Source organism: Pygocentrus nattereri, chromosome 3 (genome assembly GCF_015220715.1).
Source record: "Pygocentrus nattereri isolate fPygNat1 chromosome 3, fPygNat1.pri, whole genome shotgun sequence".
Classification (NCBI taxonomy): Eukaryota; Metazoa; Chordata; class Actinopteri; order Characiformes; family Serrasalmidae; genus Pygocentrus; species Pygocentrus nattereri.
The window spans coordinates 50,707,169-50,723,888 of NC_051213.1; the positions used below are offsets into that span (position 1 = coordinate 50,707,169).

The window sequence follows — 16,720 nt, forward strand, 5'->3', positions numbered from 1 at the left end:
CGGTGTAGCTGCCTCGGGGCGCTGTCGTTAGCGGAGCTGCTGTGCTGCGGGGATGGAGCGCGCTGCGGGCTCTCTGCAGGAGCAGGCGCTGCGGAGGAGGGAGCGGCTGAAAGCCCTCAAAGACCGGCAGCTTCAGGTGAGTTCAGGTAAAGAGCGTTAGTTTAACGCTTTACCTGCGTCACGGAGTCCTGCGGCTAACGGCTAACGGGCAGTGGAGCTAGCTTAGCTTAGCCTAGCCTAGCCTAGCCTAGCCTAGCTTAGCTGAGCTGAGCAGCAGCCCAGTAAACAGGTAAACTGATGAGTTTTACTCCTCGGGTGAGATTTTAACTCCGTTTTGACTCGTGGTTCGTGTTATTGGTGCATTCAGAGGCGGCAGTTTCTCCAGAAGGACACTCGGCGTGTCTTCTTGGCGTGAAGGGACACACCACCGAATTTTCAACGATTCTGATTAATACGGTCTCGACGACGTAAACAGAGAGCACAGCTCACAGATATAGACACTTATTAACCATCCAGAACCACCAGAGAACCTACACGAGTCTTCTGAGCTTATATGGAATGTTGATGATGGAAAACAGTGGAAAATCTGGAATAATGAGTTTTCTTTGGGGACTATTTTGCCGCACAGCGCCCTGCATGTCTCCCTCCACCATGAATGGAGCTTAAGGCCAAAATCTTCTGAAATCTGTCGTTAAACAGCGTCTCCGGCACTGCGTTCATGACCATTTCATCTGATAAGGTTCTGTGTTGGATTCACAGAGCTCGTGAACTGCCTGTAGATGAGTTAGACCAGTCAGAGGCAGCCAAACCTCCATGTGCTGTGACATCACAACCATACCTTACTGGATGTCGGGTGCACTACATTCAGAGGTCAAGCCTCAGGCCAGCAAAAAGGGAGTGTTCTGGTCTTCACGGCGAAGAAACCGGCCTGAACCTTACTTTATAGAAAATAAACGCAATGTAAAGCGCAGCCACACTGTTAGGCTGAAAGGCCGCAATTAGACATATTAACCAAATCATTCAGCCCTAATATATTCAGGAGAAATACCAGATATCGGCTCATATTGGCTCACAGCTCCCATATCGGACCGCCCCTTAGTTTACATACTGCGTCAAACTCCGTATAGAAAAAGGAGGAAGGTTCAGTTTTTCATGATAGTGCCCCTTTAATTTACAGGTACAGTGTGCGACCCAAGATGATGACGATGATGAAGAAGAACAGTAGACCAGAACCGTTTGCACTCAGCAGATTCAGAGTAACTCTTCACTACTGTGGCCACAACCAGCCCAGCCAGTTTAATCCAGACCACTTCCCAGATTAGAACGTACGTTTAGTATTTTCTTCTAATCTGTTCGATGCATTTCTGACGTTTGGTGGATCTGCACACGCTGTCGATGCAGAAGCCAGATTCCTTTCTTCATTAGAAAGTCACACATTTATGTGTGTGTTAGTGGACGGTTCTCAGTCCAGCAGCGACACTGAGGTGTTTAAACTCCAGCAGCACTGCTGTGTCTGATCCACTCACACCAGCACAACACACACTAACACACCACCACCACGTCAGTGTTACTGCAGTGCTGAGAATGACCCACCACCCAAACAGTACCTGCTCTGTGAGGGTCCATGGGGGTCCTGACCACTGAAGAACAGGGTAACAGAGTATGTATGTATGTATGTATGTATGTAAATGTACAGGGCTGGGCAATATGACAGTGTTTAGTGTTATTGTGATAAATTACAGGAAACCAAACTCGGCCTCTAGAGGGCGCCTTTCACGTTTTCATGCTGAAGCGTCAGCTTGAATTTGAAGGCGCTGTAGCTCCGGTTGGAAGACGCAGAAAGAAGAAGAATCCGTGGTCATTGCCGGTGCTGCTGACCGTTTTGTTCTGCGAGAAGTTTGAGAACCCAAAGTTTGACAGATGGAGGATCCAACTTAGCATTTAACACAAGAGAAAGTGAGGGAGGGGGAATCCTCACCGGCAAAGACGGGAAAAGACGAAGAAGCCGAACGAAATCGGCAGAAAACCTGACGGCCACCGCAGGTCCTGCTGCGCGCCTGGAGAGGGATGGGTGAGGGAGGGAGACTCAGCTGGGTGCCTCACCACTAGAGGCCACTGTATCTTACCCACTGCATGTTTAATGATGGCTGATGGTAAACTGGCTTGGGTTGAGCTGGGGTTGCACTAATGCGGGTTTCTTTTCAGGGGAGAGAACCGGCGGATGGAGAGCCGGAGAGTAAGAGAGCGCTGGAGGAGGCGGAGGCTGAGAAGCACAGGTAAAACACCACGTTTTGTTCTTTAGTGTGGAGGTGGAGTTGCTAAACTAGCGATTCCTAGAAACACTTGAAGTCAATAGTCACCCAAACCGTTTCTTCCATTACAGGCCATTATGTTGATATATTTGCTTTGTATTACGGTGACAAGCTTTGAAAACTCTAAACCTTATTAAAACCTTATTTACTCATTTTAGCTAAAATTGGAAGTACATTATTGTCTGCATAGCATCCCGTTTTCTGGCATCAGACTCAGGCTACAAGTAGCTGTGGTCACCTCAGGAAAATTAGAAAATGCGTACATGTAGGGGCGTCTATACTCACCATCTATACGTGTCTATACTCACCATCTATACGTGTCTATACTCACCATATAGCAAAAAATATTGTGATACTTCAAGACAGTTTCACGATATACGATACGTGTCATGATGTTTCGTTTTTCTGAGATTTCTTAAGTTAGACGGACAAAATAGAAGCTTCAGTGTCACATATATAAAAAGTAATAATAATGAACATACAATGATTGTTAATTAGTGTTTTATAAACAGCACTTAATCCAGGTAAACAGCACTAATTAATCTCGCTCACTGTGTAACGAAACGTACTTGTTCTTTAAGTACTGACATGTTATGTATGTATATATATATATATGCTCAGAAACGTGACGGATACTTTGTGTTCTCAGTGTGAGCGTAAACCTTGTTTCGACTAACAGTAAACCTACGAAGACGAGGAGCAGAGGCGTGTCGTGCGGAGACTGTGCTCAGGAAACATGTGAGCGCGGTTCTCCGGGAAGGCTGCGCCTCCTTTTAGCTACTCTGAGAATTTTTTTAGTTCATTCCGTTCTAAACCACTTTTTTTTTCAGCGTGTGGAGAGAAGTTTTTGGACATGCATTTGAGGAGATGCTTTGGGTGACTATTGACTTTCACACTTGCCAAATTGGTTGTTTACTACACTGGTGTCAGAATTAGGCTACAGCCTAACATATAGCACACTTGCGTATTTGGAAGCGGTATCTGTGATTTGAGATACTGAACCTCTGCCTCTGCTGGATGAGGGAGCGAATTGAGAGTGAACTGCCCGTCAGAAGGCCACGTTCAGTGTTTATATGCATAAGGCTCTATTTCTGACCCGGGCCAAGGGCTCCGTTTCCACTGGACTTTTTCCATTGTTTATGCTGGGTGTTTATAGTGGAGAGAGCCTTGGCATCTCTCCTGTGAAAGAAAGGTGCACTTTTTCTCTTCAGACTCTTTATTCTGCCCTGTTATTGGCCTGTTGTCGTTCTTGTTTGAGGCTTTCGTGTGTGCTGGTGCTTTTTTCGTAAAGATGGGTGATATGGCAAAATATAATATCACAATATTAGTGTTTTTTTGGGCATAAATACCATCAAAAAATATATTTTGTATGCTTCATTTCACACTCTAAGCTGCATTACACCCAATTAAAAGGCCTAATTAGACCCTTTTCTAATCAAACATGCAGTTGGGAAGCGTTTTAGGTGCTAGTGATATCCACAGAATGGCTCACAAGAGCATATTGAGGCATATTGTGACGGAATTTATCACGATAACAATAAATATTGTCATATTGCCCAATTCTAGCAGCAAAAGCATTACATCAAAATACACGGTATGCGTCACGGCTGTAAAGAACCGAGTCTCTACAATGAACCGTTCCCCTCTGTTTCCGTCTCAAACACCCAATTATGCAGAAATTTTGGAAATTGTTGGAGTTTATTGGTGCATTTTGTGACATTTTGACCACAATTTGCAGTTTGGTTCAGTGCTTGTAAAGAAAATAATAATAAATAGGAGCATAATGTGGTACTAGATTCTAATGTGGTACTAGAGTCTAATGTGGTACTAGAGTCACTGCTCAGCTGCTTGTTTGATTACAAAGGGAGCCTAATTGGTCCTGTTTAATTGGATTTAGTGCAGCTCAGTGTGTGGAACGATGAATACAAATCGTTGTGTTGGGTTTTTGATAATACTTCTTAAATGCAGTGCCGCTTTGTCTGATCCAGTTTATAATATAACAAAATCACTGCTGTGACTGATCCTCTCGCACCAGCGCAACACACACTAACCACAGTCTGTAACTGTAGAACTGCAAACTGCACCTATACAGCAAGTGGAGCTGATGAGATGGGGACAAGGAGGGGGTCCGAGTGTCATGCCTGATCGGTGTGGTAAATGTGCTGTTTCTTTGTGACATCACAAAAGCGGTGAATTCAAAGCTATATTTCCTTCTGTGGACCGTATGGACTGCAGAGTGAACGGGGTATGTTGTGCAGTGTTGTGACATCACAAAAACAAAAAGTTCAGGGCTTATTTGAAGCCGTATATGGACCTTATGGACTAAGTCTAAGACTAAGCGAAACGGGCGAGTTTGGCCGGCTGGAGGGCAGCGTGTGGTCTGTGCTCGGAGTGGAGGTGCCGTCTGGGTTGGAGAGTTTAAAGGAGTGTCTCCTGTGACTAAGCGTGCGTCATTAAAATTGCAGCAGAGCTCAGATTGCGAAACCGCGGTTCCACAGACAGGTGAAACGCACACCCAGCTGTAGACGTGCACGGGTTTCTACACACTGTACCTTTATAATCATGTTTAACGCCTCTGCTGTTACAGGCTTAAAGGCGGGGCTCTGCCTCACTTGTGTAGCTTAAAGAGATCTGGTCAACGTTTGCCGGCATTAGTCACTGCCTCAGCGGATTCGCTCTGTTCAGCTGTGATGCAACAAAGGATGGGCCACTCTTACACGCTTCAGCACTCGCCGACCGCCTGGGACACCATAGCGTACTGCGAGTTTGTCTCGTCTGCCTGAGCTGTTGCCGCTCTTAGATGCTTCCGTTTAACGTTAATAGCCCTTACAGTTGTCCAGGGCAGCTCTAGCGGGGCAGAAATTTGTGACAGAGGTGGCGTCCTATGACAGAGCCAGGGTTTGTCTGTCAACAAGGGGTGTCTGCATACTTTTGGCCATATAGTGTATAAAAAAATTGTGTTTATTGGTGGTTCTGGATGGTAAATAAAGTGTCTATATCTGTGTTGTAGTCATGGCGACGCCTGGTTCCCATCACCACCACTGTAAAGACGTCTGAGCCGTTCTGCACCAAACTGCCCTGAATGTCTCTGTTTACACCTCACACACTGAGTTATGGGGGAATTTTGGAAAACTGGTGGAGTTTGGTGACGTTTCGGCCTCGCTCGGCAGGTCGTTTTGGGTCAGTGCGCTCTTGGAAACTCTGGGCTGTTTTCTTTACCGAAGAAAAATTCCTAGTATGTGCAAAAGCGCTTGTCCAATAAAGCCTGACTCTAATCATATAAAACGCCTCCTAATGGCGTGTGACTCTGGTGTACCACTCATTGTCTTTCCCCTTTGTGTAGGCCGTCTGAAAGGCAGGGCGAGGCAAGAAGGATGGTGTTTATTCAGTCTGAGATTATAGACGTCATTCAGAACGGAACAGATCTGGCTCAGCCTTCGGAAATGACTCTGCCTCTTAACCGAGGCGGTAATGAACTCTCCTCAGAACCCCTGTTGTTTTCTCTCCATCATAGGACCCACTGTCAACGATCACAGCTACACACTTGGCTCTTCAAGGGTTGTTTAGTAAAGAAAATGGTTCTGTATAGAACCCAGCATGCTCAAAGAGCCCGTTGCATGATTAAAGGGTTCTTTGCACCCTGACTCTAAATATGAGCAGAGCTGGACGAAGTACAGAAACCCTGTACTCAAGTTAAAGTCGAGACCCCCAAGGTAAAATATTCCTCCAGTAAAAGTAGAAGTTCCTCCCTTTAGACCTCCACTGGAGTAACAGTACTAAAGTATTTGCCTTCAAATGTACTTAAGTATAAAGTAAAAGTACTAAAAGAGGAATTCTGGCTCTGATGTCCTGTTATCATTTTTATAACCAGACTGGCTTCATGAACTCATTTCAGGTGAAAGTCCTCCAGCGTCTCTCTTGGTAAACCAGTCTTTTAATAGAACGTCATTAATTAGTGACGCTGACGTCTATTAAAATGATCAGAAGCACAAAACACTGAAGGTAAACAGTTTCCATCAGGGAGAACCGAGTGGCTCTGAAATCACTTTTTACACACAAGCAAAGTTTCAGTTTCAGATTTATTTACAACTTAGTTCCAAGTTTAAGTTGAATAAAAACTGGCTTTAAACTCAGGATCACAGATGAGCTCCTTTACTATGTTGATCTGTAGGCGTCTGTTCATAAACATAAACCAGCCCAAACTCATTTACTATAAAATGAAATGGTGTTTGTAGAAATTCAGAAAAAAGCCGCGTCAGTCTCGACTGCATATGTGGACATATTTCTATATTGAGCTCTATTTACACAAAGTTAGGTTAGTTCATCATTTATGTTGAACAGACTCTCCCAAAGTTTTACGCTGCTGCGCTGACGTTGACCCGCGTGCTGCACTGGGTCGGTATGACCAACAGGTCAAAACCAGCTCTAAACAAAGTGACCGCTGGGCCCTGATTGGTGCTCTGGCTTTGCGCTTCTTTCGTTTTGACATGTTACGTTTTTATACACACAGAAACCAAAAGGAACGACAGATTTCTCAAAATGTAGGAGGAAAAAGTCGGATAATAGACTCTGAAATGTAGTGGAGTGAAAGGAGAAAGTCCAGAACGGAGAAACTTCAGTACAGATACACCAAAAATACTAAAGTACAGAAACCAATTACATTTACTCAGGTACTCAGATACTGTGCAGCGCTGAATAAGAGAATAAAGCCCCGTTATTTGAGCAGGTAACTCCGCTCTCGTCTGCTCTCAGGAGTGCTGTTTTGTTTTTACCCATCATTCTCGCTGCTCTGTGTTTGGGGGAAAACAGGACCGTCGGATGTGCCCTGAGCCTCAGATGCACCGTTAAAGGGCTCATATCCTCATTTTGTTTCATTCTCTTGTTCTGAGCTCCACCTCTGACATTAGTTTGGGTTTGTGTTTCTGAAAGTCATATTTCATTTTAACATGATTGTTTTACATCTTCTCTTTATCCAGGCTGTTTTTGTTGCTCTGCGGTTAAGACTGATGTATGTAAATGAGCTCTGTTCTGATTGGCCGCCCTGTATTGCACCTCATTCAAACTGTGCGGAAACACTCCTTATAACTTCAGCATGAACAGGCCGGGTTAATCTGCTGTAGGCTGTAATCTGGGCATCGCTGCCGTCGGAAGAAAACCTCATATCTCCTCCCTGGTGACTTTACAGGAGAAGGAAAGAACCTACTGTACCTTTAATGGAAGTCAAGGGAACCAGAATTTTTTCCCAGAATTTTGGGCTGTTTCTTTTGGTCCATTCGTCATGAAATTTACAGTCATTTTCAAATTGTCAAAAACTGAAAATCAACCAAAATTTTGATATTTTCTTTTTTGATCCAGCAACAGCGATATGCATATATGTGTAATGTGGTGGTTTTTGTGACATCACTCAAATACAAAAATCATGAAACAATACATTTCCGTATGTGGTCTGTAAGCACTGGGGGTACCTTTTGTTTACATATTACTTAAAGCTCTGTTTTGAACAGATGGGGATTGAGTTTTTCCATGATACGGGCCCTTTAACCTACAGGTACGGGATGTTACTGTACCTTTAAGACTGATTTATGTAAATGAGATCTGGTCTGATTTGCTGCCCCGTATTGTGTCCCAGTACAAATTCAAAAAGCGTAGGGGCACTCCTTATAACTTCAGCGTGAAGGGGAGGGGCTGAAGTGCTGTAGGCTGAACAGGTGGGTGTATGTAAATGTGTTGGGTTTTTTGTGACATCACAAGGACATTAAAGGCACAATGGGTGGGCTGGGGAGTGAACAGTGGCTCCTGAAGCTTTTAACAGTGTTTACATGGTTCATCAAGCGCTTGATTTGGGGCGGTACAGGCCCTTTAACGCTGAAGACTGGTTTGGCTGTTGACATTCCAGCAGTGCTGGATTGTTTGGGCACTGCGCTGCAGATGAAGAATGGCCGTGGAGCCGTATTGTTCCAGCAGGTGGTCAGGAAGTTTCTCCAGGAAAGCTGGAGCCTTTTGTTCCACAAGTTCCAGCCTTTTGTGTCGGTTTCTCTCCCGAGTGTTTTTCCTTGGCTGCTGTTGTTTGTGGTCAGTCTCTGCTGGACTGGACGTTCTGCTGGGCCTGTGTGGCTGTGAATGAGAATATTACGCTGGTGCTCACGACGTTCTGCGAGTGAAAAGAGCCTTGGTGTGAAAATTGGCTTAGTCTGAGGGTTCTCTGTAAGGACGTTCCGTCGTGATGATACTTTTCAGAGTATATGATTGTATGATCAGCTCAGGGCTGATCAATATGACCACATATATCGTTATCGTGATCAATGATGTCACAATAAAATAAAACGGGCTCTTCTGATCACATCGTGTAAATCGTCAGTACTCGCAGACACTGACCAAGAGAGCGGAATTAGTCCTGTTTAACTGGATTGAGTGCCAAATATTAAAATAAATATTAAAAATATTTTTTCTGATTTATGTTTCTGATCCGATGTCTGAAAAAAAAAGTATCGATAAAAGTATCGCGATATTATAGTTTCACTGTATTGCCCACCCTTATGATCAGCGATGATCTAGAACCGGACAGATCTAGAACAGTGATAGACAAAGAGAACCTGTAAACAACCACAGCCAGAGGACAGTAACTGTACGCTCTTTAAAAGATGGTTCTTTAGTAAATACAGTGATTCTATACAGAACCACGGTCTCCTGGAGAACCCTTTGCATGCTTCTGCGTGGTGAAATTGTTCTTCAGATTGATGGATAATGTGCTGAATATGGTTCCATATAGCACCAAAAAAAGGGTTCTGCTATTGCTACAAAGTCAACTTTGTAACTGCAGAAGAACCCTTTTTTTTGTATGTAGAACCGTTTTTAAAAGGTTCTCTGTAGAACCATCTACAGCACATTTTTCTTCAGTCTGAAGAACTATTTCACCATGCAGAGAACCATTTGATCATGCAAAGGGTTCTCGGAGTGATCATGGTTCTAGATAGAATCACTCTCTTTGCTGAAGAACCCTTGAAGAGAACCGTGTGTTTTACTGCTGCACGTTCTCTGGTTCCCTTCTTGGCTCATTCAGAACGGCTGAAGTTCGGTACCGTTGCGTATTGGATGAATTCTGTTAGACACTCGTCTGATTTTTAATTACGTCATTTTCATATTTTGATTGTTATAAATTATTGTAATGATTAATTAAGTGGTGATAATTCACTGTTTAGCCAGAAGGTGTGATTGATTTTCTTCACATTTGTTCTTTATATCTGTAGTGTCAGATGACAAATTAACCAATTAAATAGCTTAATTCTGCAAATAAAATAAATAATAATAATTAAATTCTAATTCATTTTCAAAGGGAAATTCCACCGACTTTTCAAAAGTACCATAAAATGAAACGTTTAAGATGGAAACAAAGTTAAAGGTTCTGGATGGTAAATAAAGTGTCTATATCTGTGTTGTAGTCATGGCGACGCCTGGTTCCCATCACCACCACTGTAAAGACGTCTGAACCACTTCACACCAAACTGCCCTGAATCTCTGAATTATGAGGAATTTTGGTGGAATTCCCCTTTGAATGCGGCCGTTCCGTTTGGCTGGTGTAGTTTATCTGTTCCAGCTCGTCAAATCTCGGAGAAATCGAGTGTCGCGTCATAAACGTTGGTAAGTCCGCCAGCCGTCGCTGTTCCCTGGTAGAACTTCACCATAGAAGGCCTGACGGTGCTGATGCTGCTTTAATGAGTGAGTAATGATCTGTTTCCTTGAAGTGTGAAGGGGTGTTGAAGGATGTAGCCCCCCAAAGCCCCTCGCTAATCATCGCCGAATCAGCACAGGCCTCTGGAGAGCATCGCTGAGGAGTCTGCTCATGCACTGTTAATCCTCTGAAGTGGGGGAGAAACGGAGCTCATCGCTCCCTGAAGGTTTTCCGAGGGGTTGTAATTTGACGGAGGGTCTCTGCCGGAGCCGCGGCTGACAGGTGACATAATTGGGCATGTAGGACCCCCTCCACCCCCCATGCGGTCAGCTGGGACCCTGATTCAGACTGTAGAACAGGTGCTACATGCCAATTAGCTGGTGTGCAGATGAAGAAGGAAGGCTTTGTACTGGAAACCGTCTCCAGCTCAGTCCAATCAGCCACATTCATCAGCCTTGCTGTTCAGTCTCCGTAGGGAAGTGGGTTGGCTTGCACTGCCCCCTACTGGACATCGGCTGTACTGCTCGAAAGATGTAACTCCAGTCATTAGAATTATTATTTTGTAAGAAATCGGCGTCGTTGTCATTATTACGTCATGTCATTTTGTGTCTGTGCTCCAGGATGTTGGATTTTTAAAGTGGAATTCCAATGTTTGTTTCAAAATTCCCCCATAACTCAGCGTGTGAGGTGTAATCAGAGAGATTCAGAGGGTTTGGTGTGAAGTGGTTCAGACGTCTTTACAGTGGTGGTGATGGGAACCAGGCGTCGCCATGACTACAACACAGATATAGACACTTTATTTACCATCCAGAACCACCAGAGAACCTACACGAGTCTTCTGAGCTTATCTGGAATGCTGATGATGGAAAACAGTGGAAAATCTGGAATAATGAGTTTTCTTTGGGGACTATTTTGCCGCACAGCGCCCTGCATGTCTCCCTCCACCATGAATGGAGTTGAAGTTCTCTAAACTCTCATAAAACAGCGTCTCAGTCATCAGGCAGTGAATTCAGAACCAGTTCATGTAGGAACTTTCTGTAGGAGCTTTTAGAGGGACGTCTGGTTCCCATCACCACCACTGTGAGGAGCTTTTAGAGGGAGACGTCTGGTTCCCATCACCTCCACTGTGAGGAGCTTTTAGAGGGACGTCTGGTTCCTATCACCACCACTGTGAGGAGCTTTTAGAGGGACGTCTGGTTCCCATTACCACCACTGTGAGGAGCTTTTAGAGGGACGTCTGGTTCCCATCACCACCACTGTGAGGAGCTTTTAGAGGGACGTCTGGTTCCCATCACCTCCACTGTGAGGAGCTTTTAGAGGGACGTCTGGTTCCCATCACCTCCACTGTGAGGAGCTTTTAGAGGGACGTCTGGTTCCCATCACCTCCACTGTGAGGAGCTTTTAGAGGGACGTCTGGTTCCCATCACCTCCACTGTGAGCGGCTCTGACTCTAAGTTTCTGTGATGCACAGTTTATTCCATTTTAGGACGTCTGCTGCGTCTCTTGTCCTTGAAGCCGTGACCAGCTAACCCTCCAGTTACTTTGGGTCATGTGATATGGGCTGTTTGTAAATGATAACGTGAGATTAACTGCAGTGCGTGTGTTTGTTTGTGTAGAGACCTGAAGCTGAGGAACTACACCCCAGAAGATGAAGAACTGAAGGAAAGGCAGGTGCCCAAAGCTAAACCTGCTTCAGGTGAGAGCTCGATCTCCTCCACCTGCTCAGTAGATCTGAGCAGCACAGCTCGGTGCTCTCGCTGCTTCACCTCTCACGTCATTACAGCAGCAATGCGCTGCTCGCCGCGTGGTTCAGTGACGGGAAAGGGAGGTTGCGTTTGACCTGAAGTCACTAATGTACATCATACAGTGGCTTATTGCCTCTGTGACATTATAATGCATAATATTAGGGATGCGCTGATCATGAATATTCATTAATTCATTTGACGATTTTTAACCCTTCTTTAACCCGAAGCTCACGATTTTAAATAACATGATATCTGGACAGAAAGGTGTTCTAGCCGACAGGGGTGTCTGTTAGCCGACGTACACCCTCAAAGACGGTTCTACGTGGAACCGTGAACACACAAAGAACCATTTGCGTGGTGAAATGGCTCTTCGGTCCGATGGCGAATGGTTCTGTATAGCACCAAAAAGGGTTCTTCTGTTGTTACAAGCTTGATATTGTTACTACAGCAGAGCCCTTTTTGGTGCTATACAGAACCTTTTTCAGAACTGTTCTGTATAGAACCATGACCACTCAAAGAGCATGTTCAAATGGTTTTTTAATCAGTGAAACGGTTCTTTGGGTAGATGGAAAATGTGCTGTACGTGGTTCTACATGGGATCTTTTTAAAAAGTGTCCTATATGGCACCAAAAAGGGTTCTACTGTAGTTAGAAGGTCAAGCTTAGAAGGGTTCTGCTATGTTTTCAGGCGCTATGTAGACCCATAAGGGTTATATGTGGAGAAACGGAGGCGCCTCGGTGGTGATATGATCTCTGATGATGTGTTTATCTCTGCAGTGGAGGATAAAGTCAAAGACCAACTGGAGGCTGCAAACCCCGAGCCAGTCATAGAGGAAGTGGTGAGTTATTAAGCTTTACAGCTTAGCCGTCGCTATGGCAATACCTGCTCTTACACAACGAATAAAGACAATCATTTATTTTATTTTTAAAGGATCTGGCCAATCTCGCGCCGAGGAAGCCTGACTGGTAAGAAGCTGGAGCAGCCACTCTCTCCATCTACAGTGATCTCTTATACAGGGCTGGGCGATATGACGATGTTTACCATTATCATGATGAATCGTGGCACAATACAATTCAATATGCTTTGCTGATCATATCGTCAGTACTTGTGGACACCGCATGTACGTTAGATAATAAAGAGAGCAAAATTAGTCATATTTATCTGGATTTTGTGCCAAATATTGAATAAAATTCAGTTTTTGATATTATTTTTATTATTATTGTGATTATTATTGTGATACTGTGTATCGTGAAAATGTATTGAAGTATTAAATTGTTTTACTGAATATATGTTATATAAATGTATTTGTTGCCGTGTCGCCCAGCTCTACTCTGAAGTGTCACGGGACACTTCTGTCATTTTAACGGTTGAACTTTGGTTTCCTGTCAGGGATCTGAAGAGGGATGTGGCTAAAAAACTGGAGAAGCTGGAGAAGAGAACGCAGAAAGCCATCGCAGAACTTATTCGTGAGTGTGGCAGTAAATTTCCCGCACGCAGAATTTCTCATTTTTATTATAAAAAGGATCATTTCGGTCCTAAAATCTGATCCGTTTGAAGCTGTTGTGAAACCTTCGGTACATGCACGTATACAATCAACTCAGAACAAATGACATATTTGTGCAATTCACTGAAAAACACGGTGCGGTTAGTGGACTGTTAATCCGCGGACACAGAGCCCTGAGTGCACTGATCGATGAAGTAAGAACCCGGTTCTAATGAAACTGACGGCTTATTTTTCTTATTCGCAAGGCTAAAATGCAGCAGGCTAAACAGACTAAAAGCTAATTTATTAAATTGCATCATTAAATATCTGTTACAAAAAAATCTCCCACCTAGTATCACCCTAGCAACCACCTAGCAACACGCTGGTGACCACATGGAATATAATACAACACCTCAGCAACCACTTTGGATGCCATAGGGAGGTTGTGGCAACAACCTAGCGACTGCCTAGCAGCGCTTTAGCAGCCACCTGGGATACCATAGCAACTGCCTAGCAGCACCCTGGCAACTGCCTAGTAACAGCCTAGCAACTACCTCAGATGCCATAGCAATTGTCTAGCAGCACCCTAGCAACCACCTGGGATACCATGGCAACTGCCTAGCAGCACCCTAGCAACCACCTGGGGGATACCATGGCCACTACCTAGCAGCACCCTAGCAACCACCTGGGGGATACCATGGCCACTATCTAGCAGCTCCCTAGCAACCACCTGGGGGATACCATGGCCACTATCTAGCAGCTCCCTAGCAACCACCTGGGGGATACCATGGCCACTATCTAGCAGCTCCCTAGCAACCACCTGGGGGATACCATGGCCACTACCTAGCAGCTCCCTAGCAACCACCTGGGATACCATGGCCACTACCTAGCAGCACCCTAGCAACCGTCAACATGGTAATAACGTAGTAACCACTAGTAACGCCTTAGCAAGCTGGACACGCTGAATCACCACATTTTCCTCAGATCAAAACATTTTCTAGTTGACGAACATTTAAAAATCTGCGCCTTCAGTGCGTTCGACACATTTTTCCGCCTCATGTTGTGTGAGAACTGTTTACGTTTGCATGAGACTGAAGCAGCCGCGCTAATCTACTGTAACCGCGCTAATGAACTGCTGTAATGAGGGTCTCCGTGTTTTGAGGCTAATTGCTCTGTGCTTTCCTAAAGCCCCTGAGATTTCACAGCTCCTGATGACATCATGGATACAGTCCCCCTCTCTTTGTGGCCTCCGGCGGCCCAGAATAGATCCGTCCGTGGCCGATATGTTTCACCGCCCTCCACTCTGGCCTTTCAGCTGCTCCGCTGACCCAGTTAGGCGGAGGGGAGCCCTGTGCTGCGCTCAGAGGCTGCATTCACACTTCACCCTCGTTTTTTATTCAGATATGTTGGAGTTTTCTAATAAAATAGGATCCATAACTGCAGCAAACGGGAGATAACTAACTGAACCGTGTGAAAATGAGTTCAGTGAGACTGACCGTTAGCTGCTCGTTAAACACCTCCAGGCAAGGTTTCCTGATTTGGTGCCTGATGTGTTTATTATTTAAAAACAATATTTAGGAATATTGGCAGTTTCGGTTGCCATTTTTATCAGTGTTCATAAAATCTCACGCATGAATTTTCTCAGAGGTTTGCAGGTCATACGGACCCACCAGTCTAGCTGATCGTCTCCTCGTAGTGTTTTCTGGAGATGCATCTGAAGTGTCCACGTACCTTCTCGTGTGTTTGTGGTCACTCTGGTCTGTGCTGTTGGTGTTTATCCTCCTGCCGGGCTGTATCTGCAGTCACGGTGCTGAGACTCGGTCAGAGTTACAGCTGACCCACCGACCCAGACGTGCTCGAGTATCTTCAGGCCAGACTCAGCCGGTCAGATTTTAAAATCTGTGCAATGTGAATTGTAAAAGTAGTAAATTGTTTTTCATCATTTATGTGTTCAGGATTTTTTAGGTGGGCCTGAAATCATAGTTAATTAGCATGACTCCTCCCCTCCCCCTAAACCAGTATGAAAAATACAGCAAATTAGCATCAGGGGTTTTCCCACACAGTCACAACATGGTTTTCTCAGGTGTTTGTGTTTTGTTTGTACAGGTGAGCGTCTGAAGGGCAGTGAAGAGGAGCTGGCCGGAGCTGTTGGAGCGGTTGCTGTGGAAGAAGGAGATTCAGACTGAGCCAATCCACATGGATCTCTTCTAAAAGATCACACTAGCTAAAGTCAGCACATCAGCTAGAGCGACTTGTCCAGACTCCGCCCACAAATGTCTTCTTTATTAGTCACAGAATGGCAATAAAGTTTAGTTTATATCACAATACTTACGTTTAGGTTGATGCATAACAGATGCTATGAAAGAACCCGTTTGTGGGTGGAGCTTGGAGAGCGCCGGCGTTCAGAGCTGCGGAGGTTGGGGGTTCGCTCTGCGAGGGAAAGTCAGGTGCCCATTGTGAAATATGAAAACATGGTCTTTTTTTAAGAATGTTTTTTTTGGTTTATTCTTTTATGCTTTTCCATTAAATGAAAACGTGTTTGTTTATTTTTTTATACCGAGTCTGTTTTTTCCTGCTGTTCGGTTTTCCAGGCATGTTTAAGGTAGAGAGAAGTCCAGCTGGAGCTGGATTAGTTTTAGCAGAGGAGGTCCAGTAACGTAATGTGTGTGTGTGTGATTCGTGCAGCGTCTCTGATCCCAAATAGCCCAGATCAGTCACACGTACGTTTGTGTCAGCCACCAAATGCCGCCCTACAAGACTGAAATCGCTTCAGTTCATTTTCTCTCGTTGTGAAGTGTGGATTTCAGTCGAGTCGTAAACTATAGGATTGAAGCTGTATCGCCCCCTACGCTTCCTGTAGTGTATTACAGTCTGTCAGAGCGACTGTGTGGATCATATGAACATTATAGAGCTTTTTAAATGAAACAGTAGAAGCCGTATCGCCCCCTACGCTTCCTGTAGTGTATTACAGTCTGTCAGAGCGACTGTGTGGATCATATGAACATTATAGAGCTTTTTAAATGAAACAGTAGAAGCCGTATCGCCCCCTACGCTTCCTGTAGTGTATTACAGTCTGTCAGAGCGACTGTGTGGATCATATGAACATTATAGAGCTTTTTAAATGAAACAGTAGAAGCCGTATCGCCCCCTACGCTTCCTGTAGTGTATTACAGTCTGTCAGAGCGACTGTGTGGATCATATGAACATTATAGAGGCTTTTTAAATGAAACAGTAGAAGCCGTATCGCCCCCTACGCTTCCTGTAGTGTATTACAGTCTGTCAGAGCGACTGTGTGGATCATATGAACATTATAGAGGCTTTTTAAATGAAACAGTAGAAGCCGTATCGCCCCCCTACGCTTCCTGTAGTGTATTACAGTCTGTCAGAGCGACTGTGTGGATCATATGAACATTATAGAGCTTTTTAAATGAAACAGTAGAAGCCGTATCGCCCCCTACGCTTCCTGTAGTGTATTACAGTCTGTCAGAGCGACTGTGTGGATCATATGAAC

General features: G+C 44.7%; 1 protein-coding gene across 1 annotated transcript in view; it reads left to right on the top strand.

The window, feature by feature from the left end:
* The window catches only part of ccdc12 (coiled-coil domain containing 12), a 15,782-nt gene extending 23 nt beyond the window's left edge, over window positions 1-15,759 (top strand). The window contains exons 1-7 of the mRNA XM_017684788.2: window positions 1-136; window positions 2,206-2,276; window positions 11,598-11,677; window positions 12,503-12,564; window positions 12,657-12,691; window positions 13,116-13,192; window positions 15,316-15,759. The exon at window positions 1-136 is cut by the window's left edge and continues 23 nt beyond it. Coding sequence (XP_017540277.1) covers window positions 53-136; window positions 2,206-2,276; window positions 11,598-11,677; window positions 12,503-12,564; window positions 12,657-12,691; window positions 13,116-13,192; window positions 15,316-15,395 — 489 coding nt within the window. The 5' untranslated portion in view covers window positions 1-52 and the 3' untranslated portion in view covers window positions 15,396-15,759. The remainder of the gene's footprint in view (window positions 137-2,205; window positions 2,277-11,597; window positions 11,678-12,502; window positions 12,565-12,656; window positions 12,692-13,115; window positions 13,193-15,315) is intronic.
* Window positions 15,760-16,720: the final 961 nt, after the last annotated feature.